This window comes from Macaca fascicularis, chromosome 16 (genome assembly GCF_037993035.2).
Source record: "Macaca fascicularis isolate 582-1 chromosome 16, T2T-MFA8v1.1".
NCBI lineage: Eukaryota > Metazoa > Chordata > Mammalia > Primates > Cercopithecidae > Macaca > Macaca fascicularis.
Window position 1 is genome coordinate 46926151 of NC_088390.1, and position 26431 is coordinate 46952581.

The 26431-nt window shown below is 39.7% G+C and overlaps 1 protein-coding gene across 9 annotated transcripts in view; it reads right to left on the minus strand.

Moving 5' to 3' along the window:
* Positions 1 to 26431, minus strand: part of VMP1 (vacuole membrane protein 1) — a 139320-nt gene that overhangs the window by 62863 nt on the left and 50026 nt on the right. For 8 of the 9 annotated variants that reach the window (XM_045376090.2, XM_045376082.2, XM_015437826.3 and 5 more), the window contains 2 exons: positions 20474 to 20641; positions 10581 to 10712 (listed from right to left, as the gene is read on the minus strand). In XM_045376090.2, the coding sequence (XP_045232025.1) occupies positions 10581 to 10712; positions 20474 to 20479 (138 nt within the window). In that variant the 5' untranslated portion in view covers positions 20480 to 20641. The remainder of the gene's footprint in view (positions 1 to 10580; positions 10713 to 20473; positions 20642 to 26431) is intronic. The other variant, XM_045376088.2, reaches the window with a different exon arrangement.

Genomic DNA, 26431 nt, shown 5'->3' on the forward strand with positions numbered 1-26431 from the left:
GAATTCAGAGACAATTTGAGAGGAGTGAAGGGGGTGAGGTAGGGGTAGGAAGGGAATCATAAAATAGTTCACAAAGAAGCCAGCAGCACATAAATCAAAAGGTAAGAAAATTAAAAAGTAGACATGCAGATGGGAAGAAATGACACACTAAGTTAAGTTATGAAAAAGAACAATACCGCATAGTGGTGGAGGAAAAAGTTAAATTATTGCAAATGATCAGGTCAGTAATTTTTTTTTTTTTTTTTTTTGAGACGGAGTCTGGCTCTGTCACCCAGGCTGGAGTGCAGTGGGCGATCTCGGCTCACTGCAAGCTCCGCCTCCCGGGTTCACGCCATTCTCCTGCCTCAGCCTCCCGAGTAGCTGGGACTACAGGCGCCCGCCACCTCGCCGGGCTAGTTTTTTGTATTTTTTAGTAGAGACGGGGTTTCTCCGTGTTAGCCAGGTTGGTCTCGATCTCCTGACCTCGTGATCCGCCCGTCTCGGCCTCCCAAAGTGCTGGGATTACAGGCTTGAGCCACCGCGCCCGGCCCAGGTCAGTAATTTTTAAACTTAAAAACTTCAGAGTTCTTTAATTAAAAGAAATCTCTCTCCCTCTTCCTCCCTTCCTTCTTCTCTCCCTCCCTCCCTCTAATCACACACACACACACACACACACATACACACACACACACAATTTTTGATGTTGAATGGGTATTCTAGCAGCTTTTTAAAGTTCAACTTGAAAACCATCAATGCAGAGGATAAAAAACTGTTAAAGGGAAATCAGAAATAGTTGTAGGTTGGGGCCAAGTAATGAAGAAAATTGGGTTAAATAGTTTAGATTTCACTCTATACACAGTGGGAGCCATCACAGATTTTTGAGCAGCACCATTCCACAAGTAGAGATAGTTTTCAGAAAATTATTTTGGTTACTTTGTGTGGGAAAATCTTGGGAGAAAAAAACTAGTAAAGAGTAGACCTACTAGGAAGCTGCTGGCAATACTTAGGTAAGGGTTGATAATAAAGGCCTGAACCAGTAGTGGGAAGGGAGAAGAGAGGGCATATAAGATACTATGGAGATAGAATCAACAGGCCTTAAAGAATTAATTACTGGGGATGGGAGGAAAGGCGGGAATCAGATGACTCAGATTTTGACCCAAAGCGATTGTTAGGATGGTGATTAACATTAACAGAACACAGGAACCAAGAAGGAAAAGAAGATCATAAAGATAATAATTAAACCTTGCATAAAATAGTCAACAAAGCACATAAACAGCTATCTAGACCTAACTTTTATAAATGATGCTAAAATTGCTCAAGGTCAGAGGAAGCTACATTCATTCATGTCTGCCTCTCACAGACATCTAGTGGAAACATGATAGAAAGCCAAGAGCAAAAGGAAGTCAGCTTAGTGGAAAAATACTGCCTAATCTCAACATTGTACTCAGAAAAATACAGCAGGTATCATAATAAATCAGAATACAAATAAATGCTTTAATCATCTTTTTTTCCCCGTAAAACATCTATAGTATGACATCCAACCATTAGTCAACACTGGAATTTAAGCAAATAAAATTGTTTCATAACAACAATTTCTTTTTTCTTTTTTTTTTTTTTTGAGACAGAGTCTCACTCTGTTGCCCAGGCTGGAGTGCAGTGGGGCAATCTCGGCTCACTGCGAGCTCCGCCTCCCAAGTTCATGCCATTCTCCTGCCTCAGCCTCCAGAGTAGCTGGGACTACAGGCGCCCGCCACCACGCCCAGCTAATTTTTTGTATTTTTTAGTAGAGACAGGGTTTCACCGTGTTAGCCAGGATGGTCTCAATCTCCTGACCTGGTGATCCACCCGCGTGAGCCTCCCAGAGTGTTGGGATTACAGGCATGAGCCACCGCGCCCGGCCACAACAATTTCTTAGTAAAATTACATACACCATTTAACCTAGTTGGAGAGCACATGGCAATGAGAGCCAAGTGTTTTTTTTGTTTGTTTGTTTTTTTTACTTTTTTGGCTGATAAACTTATTCTACTAAAGGGTTTTCCCTTCAAGAATAAAAAACCGTATTTTCTAACTCATTCTCATGCAATCTTAAAATTTAACTTTCCACTCATAGTTACTGATTTTACTTAATTTGCTGTTTTAGCTACAGTTGACCCAACTTTTCCATATTTTATTGCTTCTATCAAATTGGAGGTTTTACCAAATACACGTTATCTATAACCAGATCCCAGCAACAAAGTCAGATAAACTTTGGATCTTTGCTAAATTGATTACTATAAGAATTTGTAAATGATAACCAATAAGCTGCGATTAGAAAGATGTCGGTAAAGTTATAGCTTAGCAAATAAGAACCCAGTATCTTTTAAACTAAGATATTAAAATCACTTGGAAAACAGTGTTGGAACAATATACAGTTAGTTAATTACCTAAGAAAGAAAAAAGATTCCTACATCATATCATATGTAAAAATATTTTCATAGATTAAAGACTTAAACATAAAAGAATAAAACCATAAAAGTATTAAAAGAAAATACAGGCCGGGCGCGGTGGCTCACGCCTGTAATCCCAAAACTTGGGGGGCCGAGGCTGGCAGATCACTTGAGGTTGGGAGCTCGAGACCAGCCTGGCCAACATGGTGAAACCCGTCTCTACTAAAAATACAAAAATTAGCTGGGCGTGGTGGCATGTGCCTATAATCCCAGCTACTTGGGAGGCTGAGGCAGGAGAATCACTTGAACCTGGGAAGCGCAGGTTGCAGTGAGCCAAGATCACGCCACTGCACTTTAGCATAGCGACACAGGGAGATTCTGTCTCAAAAAAAGTAAAATATAACAAAACATACCCAGTAAATGACATGGAAATACTACTGGGAATAAGGAAAAATACTGGTAGCATATGACAAAGAGCATCTTCTTAAATATGTAAACCAGTAAGAAAAGGAAAAATACGTTATAAAAAACAGATACATGCACCAGTTAGATGAACATTCTATTTCTTCTTTTTTATTTGTATTTTCAGCATTTCATTATAATAAACATACTTTGTAATAAGAAAAAAACTTGTTATAGCAAAGATGTAAAAATATTTGATGGAGTGGAAAAATGTTCACACTTTTAGATTCAAAACAACAAACAATATGATTTCACTCTTAGGTATATAAAAATTTATAGAGAAAAAACTAAAGGGCACTCACCAATTTTCTACAATGAGATGTATCACTTTGTAATAAAAAATAATTTTATAATAACATCGGTATCACATGTCTATGATACTGTGAAAAAGGAACTTGTGACTAAAATTTATGGTATGATTCTAATTTTTATAAAAAGTTATGTATGCAAAGAAAGCAGTCTGGAATACAGTGATTATTACCCTACTATGCTGGGGAGAAGGTATGTGAGCTTTCACTTTTTACTTTACAATACTTCTGGAATGTAAGAATCTTATTACTAAAAGCACTTGTATAATTAAGACATACGCAGATCTGTAAAACGTAATATAAGCAAAGGGACTAAGACAAATTCATGATTGAAAGCATTGAAAATCTTCTTTGCCAAGCCATAGCAAGAAACTCTCCTTTGAACAACAGTTAAAACATTAGTACCCTCTCAGATAATTTATAACACGGAAAACTGGAACAGTCTCTTTCCACCTATTCTCCCTCACCCCTTCAACTGAAAAACAACTATAAACAAATAAATAAAAATTAAAAATCTTATACAACTTATCTGAAACTGGGAAAAAGTATGTAAGGAAAATTATATCCACATCCACTGAAATCTGTAATAAGCCACAAAATTGATGGAAACTGGTGAAAAAATCATGAAAAGGAATAAAGAAAAGAAAAATCAGGCTGGGCACAGGGGCTCACGCCTGTAATCCCAGTACTCTGGGAGGCCCAGGCCGGTGGATCACCTGAGGTCAGTAGTTCGAGACCAGCCTGGCCAACATGGTGAAATCCCATCTCTACTGAAAATACAAAAAATTAGCCAGGCGTGGTGGTGGACGCCTGTAATCTCATCTACTTGGGAGGCTGAGGCAAGAGAGTTGCTTGAACCCAAGAGGCGGAGGTTGCAGTCAGCCGAGATGGCACCAGAAAATATTGCTACATTATAGTATGGTAAGCACAGTACTACTACCATGCCCAGCTGATTTTCTGTATTTTTGTTAAAGATGGGGTTTCACCACATTGGCCAGGCTGGTCTCGAACTCCTGACCTCAAGTGATCCGCCCACCTTGGTCTCCCAAAGTGCTGGAATTACAGGTGTGAGCCACTGCACCAGGCAACAGTATATGATTTCTAACAAAGAACATGAAACAGTATGTGTGTACATTTTGCTCACTGGATTTTTCAATACAGACAAGCAAATATGAAATTAGGGACTGAGAAATGTACAGTTTATCTTAAAATAGTGATTTTAATTATTGGCTTTGCAGGATGAAAATAGCCAAACCCCATAACCAACAGAAGTATTGTGTGCAGTCTGGTTTCCATGACTCAAAGAAAAAGTGGAATTAGAGAAGATCCCCTCAAAAAGTAACTAATCAGAGACAGAAGAGATGTAAGAAAAAGATTATTACCCCAACAGTAGATAGATAAAGACTGAGAAAAGAAATGGTCAAAGTCTTCAAGAGCTCAAATTATATGGATAAAATAAAGAATTCTTCATCAAATTCTAGAATATCTTAGTTTTTGGAATTGAGCTTTTAGATGGCAATAAGCTTATGAAATTCATTATTTAAAATTCTAAAATCAAAACCCTGCAAAGAATGAAATAAGTCTTCTAGTCTGATATTCTAGCCAATGTAGGGTGTGCTATGGATGGGATCCCTGAGAGATATCACACAGAGACAAGGCACTCACTGCACTCCGTGAGCAGTACGAATGACTTTTCTTAGTTTAAACCACTAAATATTGAGGTGATTTGTTGCTCAGTAATAGGCAACTAGAATACTCTTTATTCTAAAAACAACCCCAAAACATAGAAAACAGAAACGAGAACTCAATATTTGATGAAGTTAGCATTAATAAATGAGGACAGGACAAATAGAAGAAAAGATTATACCTGAGAGCGTACAGGGGAGGGATATGGAAGAGAAGCAAAATACTTTGCCCCACAAAACTCCAAAAGAGCTCTTCAGCAGAACTGCCAGAAGAGGCTGGCATAGGGCTGAAAACAAGGAGAATGTAAAAGACTCCCAGGTCCCATGCCTACTCAGCACAGCCAGGTAACTCTCTCTCATATCAGTAGGAGACATAGTCTCTAGACAAAAGTGAATGTTCTGGGCTCTGGACATACTTGTGCTTGTGTTTGTGTAGGTATTCACAGATGGAACAGAAAGTGAGTTAAGCAACAGTCCACATACTAAATGGAGATCTCTAATCACTCTTCCCCAGTCAAGCTTTAGCATGTCAGCAGCAAGGCTGATACAGATGTTCTTTGACTTACAATGGGTGACGTGTCTCAACCCCTTTGTAGTTGAATACATCATAAATCAAAAATGCATTGAATATGTCTAACCTACCAAACATCATAGCTTAGCCTAGCCTCCCTTAGACATCCTCAGAAGACTTACATTAGCCTATAGTTGGGCAAAATTACAGTATACTGCAGAGTATGGACGTTTACCCTCATGATCACCTGGCTGACTGGGAGCTGTGGCTCACTGCTCTACCTGGCATTGAGTGAGAGTATGGTACCACATATCGCTAGCTCGGGAAAAGATCAAAATCCAAAATTTGACCTATGGTTTGTACTGAATGTATATCACTTTCATACCATTGTAAAGGTGAACGTAAGTCGAACCATTGTAAGTCAGGGACTGTCTGTATTGCCTAGGCAAGAAATTGAAGGATCCATCATGGAGAAACTGAACTATCGCCAAGAAAAGATCAATAGACACTGATACATGGAGGTTCTCAGTAAATATTAAGCCTGGATGCCACTTGACTGTACAATAGGGAAGCCTCGCCATCCTACACCTGGCCTCTACACACACAGCTTCCACTTAGCTTTTAAGTGTCTTATTCTCATATAAACAGATAAATAAGGATTATCAGGCTTTGAGGAAAGCCTCAAACTCCAAATTGAACAAAGAAAAGATGATGCCTGAAAAATACATACAAACTGCTTTTTGAAAATAAATATGTAACAGCAGAAAAACATTTTGATATAAGACTTAGAAGATAAACTTGGGAAATCTCATAGGTAGTAAAATGAGATAAATATTAGAAGCAAAAAGGTTTAAAAAATTAAAAGGATGGGCATAGAAGGCCTAACATTGAAGCAACTAGAATTCCAGGAAGCAAGAATAGAGACTAAAGAGGGAAAACTCTCACATAAAAAATACAAGAATATTTTCCAAAACTAAGGAACAAGTTTTCTGAGCACCTATCAGAGGACATTTTATTTGTTTTTTGTTTTGTTTGAGATGGAGTCTTGCTGTGTCGTGCAGGCTGGAGTGCAGTGGCATGATCTTGGCTCACCACAACCTCCGCCTCCAGGGTTCAAGCAATTCTCCTGTCTCAGCCTCCCAAGTAGCTGGGACTACAGGCGCATGCTACCACGCCCAGCTAATTTGTTTTTATTTTTAGTAGAGAGAGGGTTTCACCATGTTGGCCAGGCTGGTCTTGAACTCCTGACCATAAGTGATCCACCCACCTCGGCCTCCCAAAATGCTGGGATTACAGGTGTGAGCCACCGTGCCAAACCCAGAATACATTTTAAAAAGACTATACCTCAGATAATGAACCTAAAAGCTTCTAGAGGGAAAAACAAACAAACAAAACAAAAGTAGACTGCTTATAAAGAGGACTCAGAAGGGCATCAGTCCTCTGGATACCAATTACAGAAACTTGAAGACAATTGAACAATGCCTTCCAAATTCTAAGTATAGAAAGTGATTTTCAACCCACAATCCTATATTCAGTTAATTAATTGTGAATGAAGAACATGTTAGTTTAGAATGTAAGGTATCACATTTTTCCATTTACTCCCCCTTTCACAGGAAGTTACAGCAGAATATGTTCAAGCAAAATGAGGGTGTAAATTAAGAAGGAGGAAGACAAGAAATCTGAACCAAGACAGAAGCAACTGTGCGGAAGGCCAACTGAATAGCAATTCCAGAATGAAGTGGGAGCAGGGAGGGCTCCAGAGATATCACTTCACGAAAAAAAAAAAATGGAGTTGATATAATTTTATTTGTGTTATCATGAGGTGTTTTTACAGAGCTGTTGGAGGGGAGAGAAGGCAAGCCAGGGATTTAAAGAGATTATGCAAATTTGAAAATGTTAATTCCAAGAAAAAAAGCTTTTTTTTAAAAAAAGGAGAAATAATCATAGTACCTTAGTTTACTTATGAGAGAATAACTCTCATACCCATTTGGAATCCAAGTCATAGCATAAAAATGTGTAGCTGTAAGCCACCTTATACTTATTCCACTTCAACCTGCTGATTTCATATAGATAAAAAAAGAATTTTAGAGATGTTAAATGATATACATTAGTTAGTGCCATAACTCAAAGAACTATCAGTTGTCACAAGTCTCACCCATCTACTTCTGTGGACAGACTGGCTTCAGTAATCGGAATATACCAGTAATGCTGGCATTCTGAGTTTTTGTTCTACCTATAAGTATGTGAAATTTGGGAAGTAACAACTAGATCTACAGTTTTCTATAAAATTAGAAGAATGGTACCTTTCCAAACTCCCTCAGAGTTAACACAAGGGTCATATTAGATATTGGATTTTTAAAATGCTAAAAATAATTTAAAAAGTTTATATTTGTAATAATTATTAGCATTAATATAAACATTATGATGTCATGACAGGCATAATATTTGGTTGGCAGATAAGGCAAAGCAGGTACCAGAGCAACTTGCTCTTTTCACAAAGAACAGATGTTCATGGCTCTTTATTTCATTTGTTTTATATCTGGCTATTCTAAATTCACATTTGAAAGTTTTGTATTTAATTAAAAACTATAACCATACTTGGTTGAATTCTATTTCATCATGCTTCTTGTTTTTTTTTTTTTCAGTGGGGTCTTGCTCTGTTGCCCAGAGTACAGTAGTGCAAATGTAGCTCACTGTAGCCTCAACCTCCTGGGCTCATGCAATGCTCCTGCTTTAGCCTCCCAAGTAGCAGGGACTACAGAAATGCACCATCCTACGCAGCTAATTTTTCATTTTTTGTAGAGATGAGATCTTGCCATGTTGCCCAGGCTGGTCTTGAATTTCTGGCCTCAAGCAATCCTCCTGCCTCAGCCTCCCAAAGTTCTGGGTAATAATGCATTTTTTAAAAGCCTATCTGACTTGAAGATGGAGATTCAATCTTTCAACAATGTTCTTAGGAATTTTCCTGAAAACGAAACACTCTGTTGAGATAATTGAGATAGAGGCTGATACACAGATTGTGATTAGGTCAAAAAAGCCTCAACCAATTATGTTATTGCTTGCCTAGGCCTAGCATTTAGTATTTTTCTGTTTTGAAAGTTTACCTTGCTCATCTTGAGGACACTGTCTAGAATACTCCAGGGCATTCATTAATCTGACTGAGGCAAAGGAAAGACTGAACTGCTGAATAGTCTGAATTGTTAAATATTATTCAAAAAGAAAGTTCAGGTCAGGCATGGTGGCTCACGCCTGTAACCCCAGCATTTTGGGAGGCCAAGGTGGGAGGATCACTTGAGCCTAGGAGTTTAGATGAGGCCAGCCTGGGCAACATTGTGGGACCCTGTCTCTACAAAAAATAAAAATTAGCTGGCCATAGTGGTACATAACTGTAGTCCCAGCTACTTGAGAGATTGAGGCTGGTGAATAACTTTGTGTTTTTTGAGACAGTCCCATTCTGTCGCCGAGGCTGGAGTGCAGTGGCACAATCAGGGCTTACTGCAATCTTTGCCTCCCAGTCTCAAGTGATCCTCCCAACTCAGCCTCCCAAGTAGCTAGGACTACAAGCATGCGCCACTAGGCCCAGCTAAGCTTTTTAAAAATTATTTTTATTTTTTTATTTTTATTTTTTGGAGGGAGTCTGGCTCTGTTGCCCAGGCTGGAGTGCAGTGGCACGATCTCGGCTCACTGCAAGCTCTGCCTCCCGGGTTCACGCCATTCTCCTGCCTCAGCCTCCCGAGTAGCTGGGACTACAGGCACCCGCCACCATGCCCGGCTAATTTTTTGTATTTTTAGTAGAGACGGGGTTTCACTGTGTTAGCCAGGATGCTCTTGATCTCCTGACCTCATGATCTGCCCGCCTCGGCCTCCCAAAGTGCTGGGATTACAGGCGTGAGCCACCGTGCCCGGCTTAAAAATTTTTTTGCAGGCCAGGCGTGGTGGCTCATGCCTGTAATCCCAGCACTTTGGGAGGCTGAGGCGGGTGGATCACAAGGTCAGGAGATCGAGACCATCTGGCTAACATGGTGAAACCCCGTCTCTACTAAACAAAATACAAAATATTAGCTGAGCATGGTGGCAGGCGCCTATAGTCCCAGCCACTCGGGACTGCCACTGCACACCAGCCTGGGCAACAGAGTGAGACTCCGTCTCAAAAAAAAGAAAAAAGAAAAAAAAAAGAAAAAAATTTTTTGTAGAGACAAGGTCTCGCTGTTGCCCAGGCTGATCTCAAACTCCTAGGCTCAAGTGATCTACCCACCTTGGCCTCCCAAAATGCTGGGATTACAGGCATGAGCTACCACACCCGGTTGGAGCCTAAGAGTTTGAAGCTGCAGTAAACTATGATTACATCACTGCACTCCAGCCTGGGTGACAGAGTGAGACCCTGAATCAAAAACAAAACAAAACAAAACAAAAAAAAAGGAAGAAAGAAGCAAAGAAAGAAAAAGTTCTACTATTACTATTGTCATATATACTACTACATACTGCTTACTAGTTTAAAGTTTTAGTAACTACTTAAGAATTTGATATAATTCATATACTCCCTTAGCAAACATTTCAGCAGCTCTACACATTCTGTGGAATACAGAATGAAGCTGCTTTCAAGGGAGGAAAGGGCCACTATAGATATAGCCATATAGTAAGATTTCTTTCTTTCTTTTTTTTTTTTTTTTTTAGAGACAGGGTCTGTGGCTTAGGCCAGAGTACAGTGGGATGATCATAGCTCACTTGCAGCCTTAAACTCCTGGGCTTATGCAATCCTCCTGCCTTGGGTCCTCAACGTGCTGGGATTACAGGAGTGAGCTACCACATCTGGCCTTTGATGTTATGTTTAACAATTAATTCAGAAGTTCTATTATTTTGGACTCAAAGCAGCAGTCTGCTTGGTAATATCTCTAAACAAACAATGGAAAAAGCAAGTTTCAGCTCCTTAACATCACTGGCAACATTAATTTACCCTGGTTTCTGACAAGGTGTTTTAGTGTATTAAGAGTTGTCTTATTGCATTTTTCTGTAATTTTCTATTCTAAGATCAAGATTATCTTTTATATTTTGACCTTTCTAAATATTCTATATCAAGTAGTACTTTTCTTTCTTTTTTTTTTTTTTACTTTAGCAGTTTTGTTCTTCAGAGTAACTACTAACAGTTTTACCTTAATAGCCTCTTTAGGAATAAGTAAAGTGTTCTATTTTCTGTCCCCACTGTTCTTACTTGTGCAGACTCTGCATGTTCCAGCATCTCTTCAAATTCCTGATACTCTTCATCATCTGGTTCAGCACCTGAGAGGCGAGCTGCTCTGGCCATGAAATATGGAGGCAGCTCTCCAATTGCTGTACCGATACCCTAGGTGAAAAACCAAAATACTTACAATGAGGTTCTGTTCTCAACGGTGACACTTAATAGATCAAATCCATACTCTTCTATATCACCAGAAGCATTTTGAGAGCAATATATTGGGGGAAAGTATATGCTACATACCCAAAATAATAAGAGTTTGAATCCTGGCTCTAATTCTGACCTATCTGATGCTAGGCAAGATAATACACATAAAACCCTTAAGACAAGCCAGGCACAGTGGCACGCACCTGTAGCCATAGCTACTCAGGATGCTGAGCCAGGAAGATCACCTGAGCCCAGGAGTTTGAGGCCAGTCTGGGCAACATTGTGAGATTCCTGTCTATGGAAAAAAAAAAAAAAATCTTGATACAACACCTGGCGCATCGTAGACATTAAGTAAATTTTAGTTCTCTAGAATCTCTACTTAGACTCTGTTATTTTTATCATTTGTGCCCCCCCGCCTTTCTGATATCTAAATGATCTGGTAATAAGAATTCACCAGTGGCCAGTCATGGTGGCTCACGTCTGTAATCCCACCACTTTGGGAGGCCCAGGTGGCAGATTCCGAGGTCAAGAGATCGAGACCATCCTGGCCAATGTGGTGAAACCCCATCTCTACTAAAAATACAAAAATCAGCTGACTGTGGTGGCGCGCACTTGTAGTCCCAGCTACTTTGGAGGCTGAGGCAGGAGAATCGCTTGAATCTGGGAGGCGGAGGTTGCAGTGAGCTGAGATGGCACCACTGCACTCCAGCCTGGCAACAGAGCAAGACTCTATCTTAAAAAAAAAAAAAAAAAAAAGCCGGGCGCGGTGGCTCAAGCCTGTAATCCCAGCACTTTGGGAGGAGGCCGAGATGGGTGGATCACGAGGTCAGGAGATCGAGACCACCCTGGCTAACACGGTGAAACCCACCCTGGCTAACACGGTGAAACCCCGTCTCTATTAAAAAATACAAAAAACTAGCCGGGCGAGGTGGCGGGCGCCTGTAGTTCCAGCTACTCGGGAGGCTGAGGCAGGCAGGAGAATGGCGTAAACCGGTGAGGTGGAGCTTGCAGTGAGCTGAGATCCGGCCACTGCACTCCAGCCTGGGCTACAGAGCGAGACTCCGTCTCAAAAAAAAAAAAAAAATTCAACAGTATAGATAAAAATTCTCTAGGAAATCTTCTGGAACTTCAGAAGTTGCTTTAATTTAAATACAGTGTTTCTTCTGTTGAGTTAAAACTTTTAACAAATTGTGGTCAGGAAGCCCTTTGAAAACTAAACATTAGGATGAATAAGTTTTCTTTTTTTTTTTTTTTTGAGATGGAGTCTGGCTCTGTCGCCCAGGCTCTCAGCCGGATCTCAGCTCACTGCAAGCTCCGCCTCCCGGGTTCACACCATTCTCCTGCCTCAGCCTCCCGAGTAACTGGGGCTACAGGCGCCGCCACCACGCCCGGCTAATTTTTTTTTTGTATTTTTAGTAGAGATGGGGTTTCACCGTGTTGGCCAGGATGGTCTCGATCTCCTGACTTCGTGATCCGCCCGTCTCGGCCTCCCAAAGTGCTGAGATTACAGGCGTGAGCCACCGCGCCCAGCCCAGGATAAATAAGTTTTCTTTTTTTTTTTTTTTTTTTTTTTTAAGATGGCTCTCACTCTGTCACAAAGGCTTGAGTGCAGTGGCACAATCTTGGCAATTCTCCTGCCTCAGCTGCCCCAGTAGCTGGGACTACAGGTGTGTGCCACCAGGTCCAGCTAATTCTTGTATTTTTAGTAGAGTCGGGGTTTAACCATGTTGGCCAGGCTGGTCTTGAACTCCTGACTTTAGGTGATCCACCCACCTTGGCCTTCGAAAGTGCTGGGATTACAGGTGTGAGCCACCGCACCCAGCAAATAAGTTTTCACTACAGGAAAAATGTTTATTTCCTCATGACATTGACTCATATTCCACTCACTTGGTGGAATTTTTCCTTTTTTGTGTGTGTGTATTTCTATCATGAGATATAATGTCTGTTTGTCCAGTTATCCAGGCTGGAGTGCAGTGGCGCGATCTCGGCTCACTGCAGGCTCCGCCCCACGGGCTCACGCCATTCTCCTGCCTCAGCATCCCGAGTAGCTGGGACTACGGGCGCCCGCCACCTCGTCCAGCTAATTTTTTGTATTTTTAGCAGAGACGGGGTTTCACCATTTTAGCCAGGATGGTCTTGATCTCTTGATCCGCCCGCCTCTGCCACCCAAAGTGCTGGGATTATAGGCGTGAGCCACTGCGCCTGGCCCAACTTTTTCCTTTTCTTTAGAGATAGTGTCTCTCTCTGTCACCAGGCTAAAGTGCAGTTGCACGATCATAGCTCACCGCAGCCTCAACCACCCAGGCTCAGGCTCAAGTGATCCCACCTCAGCCCCCTGAATAGCTGGAACTATATGGATATGCTACCATGCTCAGCTAGCTTTTCTTAGAGACGGAGTGTCACTCTGTCACCCAGGCTGGAGTGCAGTGGTGCTATCTTGGCTCACTCCAACCTCTGCCACTTGGGTTCAAGCGATTCTCTTGCCTCAGCCTCCTGAGTAGCTGGGATTACAGGTGCCTGCCACTGCACCCGGCTAATTTTGTAGTTTTAGTAGAGACGGGGTTTTACCATCTTGGTCAGGCTGGTCTTGAACTCCTGACATCATCATCCACCCGCCTCAGCCTCAGCCTCCTAAAGTGCTAGGATTACAGGTGTGAGCCACCGTGCTCGGCTGGTCAGCTAGTTTAAAAAAAATTTTTGGGGCTGAGGCAGGAGAATGCTTGAACCTGGGAGGCGGAGGTTGCAGTGAGCCAAGATCGTGCCAGCCCGAGTAAGAGAGCAAGACTCTGTCTCAAAAAATTTTCTTTTTTGTAGAGACGAGGTCCTGCTATGTTGCCAGGGCTGGTCTCGAACTCTTCGGCTCAAGTGATCCTCCCGCCTTGGTTTCCCAAAGTGCTGGGATTATAGGTGTGAGCCAGTGTGCCCAACCAGGATTTCTGTTTTCTGTTTTTTTTTTTTTTTTTTTTTTTTTTTTAAAAGAGATGAGGTCTCACTATGTTGCCCAGGCTGGTCTTGAATTCCTGGGCTCAAGTAATCCTCCCACCTTGCCTCTCAAAGTGCTAGGATCACAGGCGTGAGCCACCGTGACCTGCTGTGACATTAAAGATAAGGAAAACAAAGGTTTATGAACTAGTAACTTGGTTTGGACTTAAATGGCTTAAACACAGGATAATTAATAATGCAACAGGCACATAGTCTCTAGGGAAATTCTCAACTTTGAGCCATACACAGTGAATGAAAAAGCTCTGCTAGTTCTTAAAAAGCAATGTTAAGCATTTCAGTTTGCTCTGTCTTATGGTTCTGCCTCCAAATGCCTCAAAAAGAATTCCCAAGGGACCAAATCAAATTCAAACATTTTGTATTCACAATGGGTGGAACCAACAATTTCCATGTGTAACTACATTATCCACACTTGAAACAAGAATTTTGAAAAAGAGTCCAGGCGCAGTGCCTCACGCCTGGAATCCCAGCACTTTGGGAGGACGAGGCAGGTGGATTGCCTGAGCTCAGGAGTTTGAGAACAGTTGTCTGGGCAACATGGTGAAACCCCGTCTCTACTATAATACAAAAAATTAGCTGGGCGTGATGGTGCACACCTGTAGTCCCAGCTACCTGGGAGTCTGAGGCATGAGAATTGCTTGAACCCAGGAGGCAGAGGTTGCAGTGAGCTTATGGGTGAGAAAGCAAGACTCTATCTCCAAAAAAAGAGAAAAAGAATACTTAACTGCCAAAAGATTAAGCCTATATTTAGTCAAAAAACAGAGAGAGAAGGCAGGAGAGACATATATACATGGATACAGGCAAAAACCAAATCATATATATTGCTAAACAAGAAAAGTTGGTCAGACGTCATGGCTCACACCTATAATCCCAGAACTTTGGGAGGCTGAGGTAGGCGTATTGCTTATGTACATGAGTTCAAGACCAGCCTGGGCAACATAATGAGACTGTCTCTATAAAAAATTATGCACTTGTGGTCCCAGCTACTTGGGAGGCTGAGGTGGGAGGATCACCTGGGCCCAGGAGGTCCAGGCTGCCGTGAGCTGTGATCAAGCTACTACACTCTAGCCTGGATAACAGAGTGAGACTGTCTAAAACACACACACACACACACACACACACACACACACACACACACACACACACACAAAAATCGGTAATGTTGGCCAACTTTGGAGGATGCTAGAGAACCAACTTATTATTTTAAAAATTGGTATAATAAAGATCAAGTATTTATCTTTTTCTGATATAAACTACATCTCAGGGTAACTAAATTAGTGACAAGGAAAAGTTACTTCCTTCTTAACTTTAAGGAAATTAGTCATGAGTTTGAATCACATGATTGCTTTCAGAACTGTTAAACATTTGACTTAACATTTGAACTTAAGAGAAGTTCATGTTTTGAATAAAATGTTACACTTTCTGTCCTACTTTTTTCTGTGGGAGATTTTCCAAAGGTGCAGAGAATTATAAAATGAATTTAATATACTCTCACTCAACTTCAGCTAATATTAACTAATAGTTTATATTGTTGTATCTATACCCTTTCTCATTCTCTTCTCAATTATCTTGAAGCTGATCCCAGATGACATAATGGACTGAAATGAAATCAAGAGCTGTATACTGTCTTACACGTAGTTGACTATATTTGCTGTTATATTTTAGTTTAATTCTCCTCGTGTTTTCCCACATTAGCAAGAAACAATGGGAATCATGAGTCAGTACTCTCTAATTATGCAAATAAATACAAGGGAATTTAGTCATCCAGGCAGGTGTCCCAAAACACATTATACCCTAGACACAGACATTTATTTATCTCAAATTAGATACTGAAGTCTCATCATTTCATAATCCTTACAAAACAATTTTATGATTCTCTACAAAATTCAAATATATATTTGTATAAGACACAAATACAAAATTCTTTACATTTGTTTATATGCAAAACAAAACATAAATTGTTGGAACACTAAAAACTGTCAGCCTAAGTTTACATCTGTTTATATGTAAAACAAAACATAAATTGTTGGAACACTAAAAACTGTCAGCCTAAGTTTAATTAAGGAGAGAGAATGACTGGCTTCCTTATTGCAAAATAAGTGGTATGTATAGTCAACCAATAATTCAGAAAGCTCTCCTCCAAACCATCTACTACATACAAATTTATTACCCTTCAATCCTTCTTGAACTAGAGAAGAATTTAATACGCACAAAATATAAAAACCAACTGGTAACACAACATCTTCTTGGAGTGCTAATTTTATTCAAAGATTTTAGGGAAGACAAAAATTCTGAATTTGTACTTTTAAAAAGTTTTGTTGGGTAAGGTGGGGAAAAAACATTTTGTCAAGTGGACTCACAAGCAAATCTGCAGCATGGTGCTTTTATATTAAGAAATGTAAGTTTAATGATAAAAATCTGGAGAGCAGGAATTTTAAAAAAATCTATCTTTTTCATCGAGAAACCCTGTCTCTACCAAAAATACAAAAAAATTAGCCGGGCATGGTGGCGCATGCCCGTAATCCCAGCTACTCAGGAGGCTGAGGCAGAAGCACTTGAACCCGGGAGGCAGAGGCTGCAGTGAGTGAGATTGCGCCATTGCACTCCAGCCTGGGCAACAAGAGCGACAAACTCTGTCTTAAAAAAAAAAAAAGTTTTTATTTTATTTAATTAATTAATTAATTAATATTGTTTTGGAGACAGAGTCTCACCCTGTTGCCCAGGCTGAAGTACAGTGGCACAATCTCAGCTCACTGCAACCTCTGCCTCCCGGGTTCAAGTGATTCTACTGCCTTAGCCTCCTGAGTAGCTGGGATTACAGACATGCGCCACCATGCCCGGATAATTTCTGTATTTTTAGTAGAGACAAACTTTCACCACGTTGGCTAGGCTGGTTTTGAACACCCAACCTCAAGTGATCCACCTGCCTCAGGCTCTCAAGTAGTTGGGACTACAGGCGCCCGCCACCATGCCCAGCTAATTTTTTTGTATTTTTAGTACAGACAGCATTTCACTATGTTGGCCAGGCTGGTCTTGAACTCCTGACCTCATGCTCCACCTGCCTTGGCCTCCCAAAGTGCTGGGATTACAGGCGTGAGCCACCGCACCCAGTGAATTAATTCTTACATAGGGTGTAAGGTAAGGGTCCAAGTTCATTCTTTTGCATGTGGATATTCAGTTTTTCCAGCCCACTGCCCCTCCACTTTTTTTTTTTTTCCTTTGAGACAGAGTGTTGCTCTGTCGCCCAGGTTGGAGTGCAATGGTGTGATCTCAGCTCATTGCAACCTCTACCTCCCGGGTTCAAGCGATTCTTCTGCCTCAGCTTTCCAAGTAGCCGAAATTACAGGCCCCCACCACCATGCCCAGCTAAGTTTTATATTTTCAGTAGATGTGGGGTTTCACCATGTTGGTCTGGCTGGTCTTGAACTCCTGACCTCAGGTGATCCACCTGCCTTGGCCTCCCAAAGTGCTGGGATTACAGGCGTGAGCCACTACACACAGCCCACAGCACCATTTGTTGAAGACTGTCCTTGTAAATGTTGAGAACAATATTAACAAATTTAAACATAACTTAGTGTGTGCTGTATTTTTAATATAACTAGACAGTTACAAAGAAGGAAGGAAGAGCAAACATTTGACCTATTAATCAGTATTTATTGACATTCCTATACTACATGCAAAACTTTTTCAAAAAAATTAATTAATTTTTTTTTTTTTTTGAGATGGAGTCTCGCTCTGTTGCACAGGCTGAAGTGCAGAGGTGCAATCTTGGTTCACTGCAATCTCTGTCTCTCGGGTTCAAGTGATTCTCCTACCTAAGCCTCCCAAGTCGCTAAGAATACGGGTGTGAGCCACCATGCCCAGCTAATTTTTTGTATTTTTAGTAGAGATAGGGTTTCACCATGTTGGCCAAGCTGGTCTCAAACCCCTGACCTCAAGTGATCCACCTACCTCGACCGCCCAAAGTGCTGGGATTATAGGAGTGAGCCACCGTGCTCAGCCCTATGTGCAAAACTTGATGCTGATTACTGTGATGCTAATACATTTAAGGTGTATTTAATATTTTTTAGGATCCTAAATATTATTTGGAGAAGAAAGCCACCATACCAGCCAAATTAATTTAAAGCATGTAAAAGCCAGGCCTAATAAGCACTACAGACAATATATACTATAGAAATTTGGAGGAGGCAGTTATCGCGGCCCTCTGAGATCGTGGTTTTCATTTGTTGGCCTTAAGGTTAATCCAGCAATGTAAATAATTTTTGAAAGAATAAAAGTATAATATTAAGAAAAAAAGACAAATTTACATACAAAGTCCCTTTTCTAGCATGTTCCAAGTATCTTGTTATTCTAACATTTTTTTCATCAAAAGACTAATGTCATCAAATTTATAAAGCATATGCAACTAGTATAATAAATTTGTTTCCAGTGTTTATAAAAGAGCAACAGGAAACATGACAATTTTTCCTGTCTTTCGTATTCAACAAATTCAACATTATGGTATTTCCTTCATAATTCTTTTAAAGCAAAACATAATTGCTAACACTTAACTGTGTTTCAAAACTGCTTCTTCTGAGGGTATGGTATTCATGCTCATTTTAATGAGTTAAGATTTGTAAGTGATCTGTTCCATAATCTTTAATTTCCTAAGAAATTGTTAGTGGGAAAAAATTACAGGAACATAACAAATCCAAATGAGTTTAAAAAAAAACTCAAATGGAAACAGAAGTCTTTAACCAATGAATTATTCCTATGGATACCTGAATAAATTTAGGCATACAGGGCTGGGTTAGGAGGCTCATGCCTGTAATCCCAGCACTTTGGGAGGCCGAGGCAGGCGGATCACCTGAAGTCAGGAGTTCGAGACCAGCCTGCCCAACGTGGAGAAACCCCGTTTCTACTAAAAATACAAAAAATCAGCCAAGTGTGGTGGTGGGTGCCTGTAATCCCAGCTACTAGGGAGGCTGAGGCAGCAGAATCGCTTGAACCTGGGAGGCGGAGTTGCAGTAAGCTGAGATGGTGTTACTGCACTTTAGCCCTGGGCGACAGAGCAAGACTATCTCAAAAAAAAAAAAAAAAAAAAAATTTAGGCATAAAAAAAAATTGTGTAGATTAGAATCCATCTGCCACTTAACATGCTGTCCAAAGAATTTTATAAAATAAACTTAAGCAAACCACAAAAAGAACAACTGGAACAACTAAAAGTAAAATTGCCATATACGACCATACAGCCTGATACCTTTACTATAATAAGGCTTGGTTTATATTAAGAAATGTCTGACCTTACTTTAGTTAGCATTATAACAACTCAGAAAATGAAATGAGTCCTCTAAGAACACAGTATTTTCTTGTTGTTATTGTTGAGATGTAGTCTCGCTCTGTAGCCCAGGCTGGAGAGCGGTGGCGGGTCTCGGCTCACTGCAACCCCTGCTTCCTGGGTTCAAGCAATTCTCATGCCTCAGCATCCTGAGTAGGTGAGATTACAGGTATGCGCCACCACGCCTGGCTAATTTGTGTATTTTTAGTAGAGGCAGGGTTTCACCATGTTGACCAGGCTGATCTCGAACTCCTGGCCTCCAGTGATCTGCCTGTCTTGGCCGCCCAAAGTGCTGAGATTACAGGGATGGCCACCAGGCCCAGCCAGAACACAGTATTTTAAATCTAAAACTAAGACATATGGGGAGGATCACTTGAGCCCAGGAGGTTGAAGCTGCAATGAGCTGAGATGGCACCACTGCACTCCAGCCTGGGCAACAGAGCAAGACCCTGTCTCAATAAACAAACAAACAAACAAATAAATAAATATAATGCATACATACATATACACACACAATTTTTATTTGCCAAATAAAAATAAAATTTTAAATTAAAAAAGACATGACATTTGCCAATCTAATAATGATATATAACTATATATTACCAATCTAATATTTATATATATTTTATATAACTCTTAGACAAATTCTAAGAGTTTATCAGGTATAGAAATACTGGAACAAATTTTATAATGTAGTATACAGTTGACCCTTGAACAACATGGATTTGAACTGTGCCAGTACAAGTTATAATCAGTGTGCCTCTCATGGCTCCCCATCTACCTCCTCCACCTCCTTTGCCTCTGCCACCCCTAAGACAGCAAGACCAACCCTTCTTTCCCTCTTCCTCCTCCTCCTCCTCAGTCTCTTCAACATGAAAATGGAGTGGAAATGATGATCCATTCCCACTAAATTAATAATAAATATATTTCCTTTTCCTCATGATTTTCTTTGTAACAGTATATAATACTATATTAACACATACAAAATATGTGTTAATCTACTATTTATCATTAAGGCTTCTGTTCAACAGGAAGCTATTAGTAGTTAAGTTTTTGGGGAGTTAAAAGTTATATGTGGATTTCCTACTGCACAGGGGGTTGGCAACCCTAACCCACACATTGTTCAAGGCTCAGCTGTAGTTCCATCATCTGTACTCCCTTTCCCTGCTGGAGTCTACTTGGCCTCCGTTGCTTTGTGATACATATGGTTCATGCCTTTCTTCCCAATGCCATTCATGAAGAGGAGATGCTCTAAAAGGTTTCTTTTGCCTTAGAAGTAGGTAGCTGGTTACTTACTGAATCATTTACTGACAAGGAATATGTTTAGATTCTATTTCAAAAAGGTACAACACACTATCAAGATGGTGAGGTTAGTTTTAAACAAATATGAAAATGCATATCTTACCCACATGCAGGCTTCAATCCTAACTTTTGAGATGATACTCCACAAAGAAATGGTTCCTTCAGTGCCCTCTTCATCTGGACAAATAATCTGATCAGGATAGGGTGGTTCAGGAAAATTAACTGAATTGCATTCATAAGCAGCTAATGTAACTGAGGCTATATGTGGACCCTATAAAACAAATACAAGAAACTTCTGATGAGAACTACTAAAAAATTATCAATACACGTTATTTTAATAGTATATTAATTGCCATATAATAAAAATCTTAGCTTTCAAAGAACAAAATAATTCTAAATAATTTCAAGATGCAGGTAGTAACATGAAGAAAATAATCCTTCCCAGAATCTCTTCCTGGTTGACTTAAAAAAAAAATCAGATTTATTGAGGTAAAATTTACACATAATAAGTCACTTATTTGAGGTCTACATTTCAATTAGCTTTGACGAATACATTCAGCCATATAACTACACCAATCAAGATACAGAACATTTCCATCACTGCAAAAATCATCCCTTGGCCAGGCACGGCAGCTCATGCCTGTAATCCCACCACTGTGGGAGGCTGAGGCAGAAGGACTGCTTGAAGCCAGGAGTTCAAGACCAGACTGGGCTACAAAGCAAGACCTCATCTCTACAAAAATTTTAAAAATTAGCCATGCACTGTGGCATGTGCCTGTAGTTCCAGCTACTCGGGAGCTGAGGCAGGAGGATTGCTTGAGCCCAGGTGTTGGAGGCTGTAGTGAGCTATGATTTTGCCACTGCACTCCAGTCTGGATGATGGAACGAGGCCCCATGCCTTATTAAAAAAAAATATCTTGTGTTCCTCTGTGGCCAATTCCCTCCCTCAAGTCCTAGTCCCCGGCAACCACTGATGTAATTCCTTGCTTGACTTTTATTTCATGTATCTATATTTCTCATTTGTTAGATTATTCCTTTTATTAAAAAAACAACTTTCTGAGCCACTGTTCTTTTAGGCACAATTTGAGAATATCACTTTATGTCCTTACTTAAAAACAGTTAGTGATGTACCACCTCACATAACCTTTCCTAGTGAGATCATAAAGCAAAAATGTAACTGTGAAACCAGTATCAATGAGTTTTACACAATGGTTCCTAAAAGCACAAGACGAAGAGTCCGCATACTAGGGAGCTGGTTAAAATATAAATTTCTGGGTCCCTTAAGCATAGGTTGATAGATGCCCTCTAGCATACAGTAACTAGCAGCCATCAGCTATTATGAAGAGAAATACTTTATTTGTAGAATAAAATTATTTACATATATACACACACGAGATTTTATTAGTAACTATATTGTGCGAGTATTTCTGAATCTGAAGATTTCTGTTAAAGATTTCTCCAATGATTTTTCATAAATGAGTCAGTCCCACAGAAAAGTAAGTCGGCTCTGTGTATAAGAAAGTATTTTAAGATCACATGATGAAAGAATCTGTGGTTCAAAGTACATAAAATCTAGTGATAAAAATAAAACTAAGATATTCTACTACCAATAAAATTTTGTTTGACATTAATATAAAATACAAAGTCGTTCACACATGTGATACTTATCTCTAAATAGAATTGGCATTTTCTGTTAAAATAATACCTAAAAAATGAAATCATTGGCACTGAATCAGTTAATTATTAGTTTTTTTCTGGATCAAAAAAAATCGATGTGAAGTTTTAGCCTTTGTTCCTCTTTTGGGGGACTTTTAATTCTTGGAAATGTAGAAATATTAAACTATTAAAATAAGTATAGAAGATTTTGAAAAGAATATTTTGATTAGGTTTTTGAAAACTTATGATTAACCATGAAATTTACAATTGTTTCTTTAAACACTATGTGCACACAAGAGATTTCACAGTTAGGGGAAAAAAGAATTATTTTGTGATACTACCAAAAAAAACCCAAAGTTTGTGATATTCAAAATAACTGCATAGTTTGTGAAACATTTCTCCTCATACAATTATAGCTGTCAGACATAATTTTAAAAAGATAAAAAGAAATCAGCTGTAACTTCCACCTTTACTGTTAGAAAACACAAAAGAGACATATGAATGCCAATAAGTGAAAAAGAAGAAAATTTAAGAGTTTGTCCATGCTGTCCCCATGTAATGTGCTCTTTGGCTACAGGTACAGTCTACAGCTAAAGTTAGAAATGAGTTTCAAGTGAACAAAAAATAAAATTGCCCTGGGAGCTAAAATAATGAGATTTCTGGGATATATAGGAAAGAAAAAGCTATATTTGCATTCCAGAAATATAAAAAATGTATCCTAACAGATTAAACACATTATCCAATAAAATAAAAGTTCTTCATAGTTTTAATTTTTAGTAATTCTGAAAAGGGAAATTTTCAACAATCTGATTTGAGAATGTTTTCTCAAGTCTCTGATTTGAGAATTCTTTCTTCTAAAGAAGTCTGTTCATTCACTCAACTAAACTGACATATATTTTCCATAACCACACTAATAAGTCACGATTACTCAGCCTTTGAGGCAGATGTGGTGGTTCCCAGACAAAATGAACATTAACAACTCAGTTTCTTGTCCTTTATTCATAGTTTAAACTATATTAAGTGATAGGAAACCTCACAAGTTCTATTCAACATTATAGCTTAACGGTTTCTAAATATAACCAATTTGAATGAAAAAATATGTTTATATGAAAAATCCAAACAAAAACTAAAAAAATTTTTTGATTAAAAGTTTTAAAAGTTACACAGAATTCAAACTACTTTTAAAGTATATTTTCTAAAAACTACAAGTCTCACTACAATATAGCAAATATGTGTCACATTTTTAATCATACTAAACAAAGAAACAAGAGAGTAAAGACCCAAACAGCTATAGTATTAATTGAAAAGCTTAACTGGATAAAATCTGCCACAGGATATACAATTTATACATTTACTGAGCAGCAGGTTCCAACTCTTCAGGGAACATGGGTTAAGGATCCTGGTCGATGGCTGAAGGTTTTCTGCCTCAGGACTGGATGAAGTAACGGATACTAGACTTTCATTTCCATAGCAAACAATGAGAAAACTGGACAAAATATATGGGACAATTATTTTTAGACATTGTACTACAGGCAGTACAGGGCTTTGATTACCAAGAGAAGGGATAAAAGTGAAGAAACCATACACTGACTCTGGCTTCTTGTGTGTAGACACATTCCATGCCTGCCAAAAATGCCATGGTCAAAAGAGGAAAAGCCCAAACAAAGCATGTTGCTCCTGCTGAATTGAGAATGAGATTGGGGTTCACGAGTTCAGGATTCAGGGAGGCTGAGGCAGTCAGAATTTATGAGGCAGTATACCAGAAAAGAGAAAGCTACACAGAGAGAAAGAACTCTAGAAATCTGCACAGGGGTCCCCTTCAGACTCTGGCACACAAAGCTGCACTGTATGCTAAGGTGAGAACACAAGTCCAGGCAAAAAACCACCGGGAAAAGAACAATTACTGGGGATTTGTAAACTGACCAATTCCCAGAGTTCACACAGGCCTGGGAAACATCTGTGATCAACCAGCTAGAGTAGAGAGAAGAGACTCAGCATTCAATCCAGAAAGGTCATGCTTGCGTAGGTACGACCTTTCCTTCTGGTCCTAAGGTGAAAGCCACTCTAGTCTAACCCTAACAGGGTTTAAAACAAGTCTTAAAAAGATCAAGCTGATCCACAGGTAACTTAATTGCCCCCTTCAGAACCTGCCCACACATCAGTGTTCTATAGTGGAAGACAAAATCCACACAAGCAACAATTTAACACTACATATCTAGCATTCAATTAAAAATTACTAGCAATCAATATAATATTACTAGACATGTGAGGCAGCAATATATAACTCATAACCAAAAGAAATAATGCTCAATAGAAACAGATCCAGGTTTGATGAAAAATATCAATCCATAGACTTAAGAAACTGAACAAATCCAGTCACGATTGACACAAAGAAAACAAAACATATAGGCTGGGTGCAGTGGCTCACACCTGTAATCCCCGCACTTTGGGAGGCCAGGGTGGGCAGATCATGAGGTCAGGAGTTCGAGACCACCCTGGCCAACATGGTGAAACCTATCTCTACTAAAAATACAAAAAATTAGCCGGGCGTGGTGGCAAGTGCATATAATCCCAGCTACTGAGGCGGCTGGGACAGGAGAATCACTTGAACCCAGGAGGCAGAGGTTGCAGTGAACTGAGATCTCACCACTGGACGCCAGTACAAAAAAAAAAAAAAAGAAAAGAAAAAGCAAAAAAAGAAAGAAAAAGAAAAGAAAATATATAGGCCGGGCATGGTGGCTCACACCTGTAATCCTAGCACTTTGGGAGGCCAAGGCGGGCGGATCATAAGGTCAGGAGATCGAGACCATCCTGGCCAACATGGTGAAACCCTGTCTCTACTAAAAATACAAAAATCAGCTGGGTGTGGAGACTGAGGCAGGGGAATGGCTTGAACCCGGGAGGTGGAGATTGCAGTGAGCCGCGATGGTGCCACTGCACTCCAGCCTGGTGACAGAGCAAGAAGCCATCTCAAAAAAAGAAAATAAAACATAATCAAATTGCTAAAAATCATCACAATTATGTCATAATGAAATTGCTGTAGTTCAATGATAAGAGGAAAAGTCTGAAAAACAATAGAGGAGATAGGCCGGGCGCAGTGGCTCATGCATGTAATCTCAGCACTTTGGGAGGCCGAGGAGGGCGGATCACGAGGTCAGGAGATCGAGACCATCCTGGCTAACGCAGTGAAACCCCGTCTCTACTAAAAATACAAAAAATTAGCCCGGCGTGGTAGCAGGCACCTGTAGTCCCAGCTACTCGGGAGGCTGAGGCAGGAGAATGGCGTGAACCTGGGAGGTGGAGCTTGCAGTGAGCCGAGATCGTGCCACTGCACTCCAGCCTGGGTGACAGAGCCACTCTGTCTCACAAAAAAAAAAAAAAAAAAAAAAAAGGAGATAAAAATAACACATTATCTACAGAGAAAAATAGGTCAGACTTTTCATCAGAAATACTATGCAAACCAAAAGACATCAGAATTACTTCTTTAAAGTGTTGAAGAAAAAAATACCTGTGAATCTGGGCCCTAGGGAAAATATATTTCAAATAAATATATTTCAGAACAGTACTGTGGGTTTATGACATATGAGGAAGTAAAATGTATAAGAAGTAAAATGTATGACAAGTAAAGCATAAATTATAAATTATGGGAGGAGGAAAATGAAGAACATTATTATAAGGTTGTCACATTATATACAAAATGAGAAAATAATACTTCATTGTTCACCCGGTAAGTTAATGGAGCATATTGTAAACCTTAGGACAACCACAAAATTTTTTAATTTTTTTTTTTTTTTTGAGAAATGGTCCCACCCTGTTGCCCAGGCTGGAGGGCAGGGCAGTAGTATGATCACAGCTCACTGGACTCTTGACTGCCTGGGCTCATGAGATTATACCTCAGCCTCCCGAGTAGCTGGGACCACAGGCATGCATCACTACACCTAACTATACCACTAAAAATTTTAAAAGAAGTAGAACAAACAAGCAAACAAATTCAATACCAAAAAAAAAAAAAACTACAAAAAAACAAAACAAAAAAACCCCCCTCAGTCCAAAAGAAGGCAGAGAAAAAAGAAAAAGGAATAAAAAATTAGATACAACAGTTTGAGGGCAGACTTAAACCCAATCATATTGATAACTACATTAATTGCAAATGGACCAAACATATGAATTCAGGCAGAGACTGTTAGACTGGATTAGTATATGCTGTCTGTAAGAAACCCACTTTAAATATTAAGAACCCAGAAAAGAAAGAGTAAAGAGACGGGAAAAGAAAAACCATTTTAAAAAATCTATAAAAAAGATAAAGTAGCTAAATTAATATTAGACAAAGTAGATTTAAGGACAGGGAATATTAACAGAGATTCACAGGAACATTTCACAATGATAAACGGTCTAATTCTCAGGA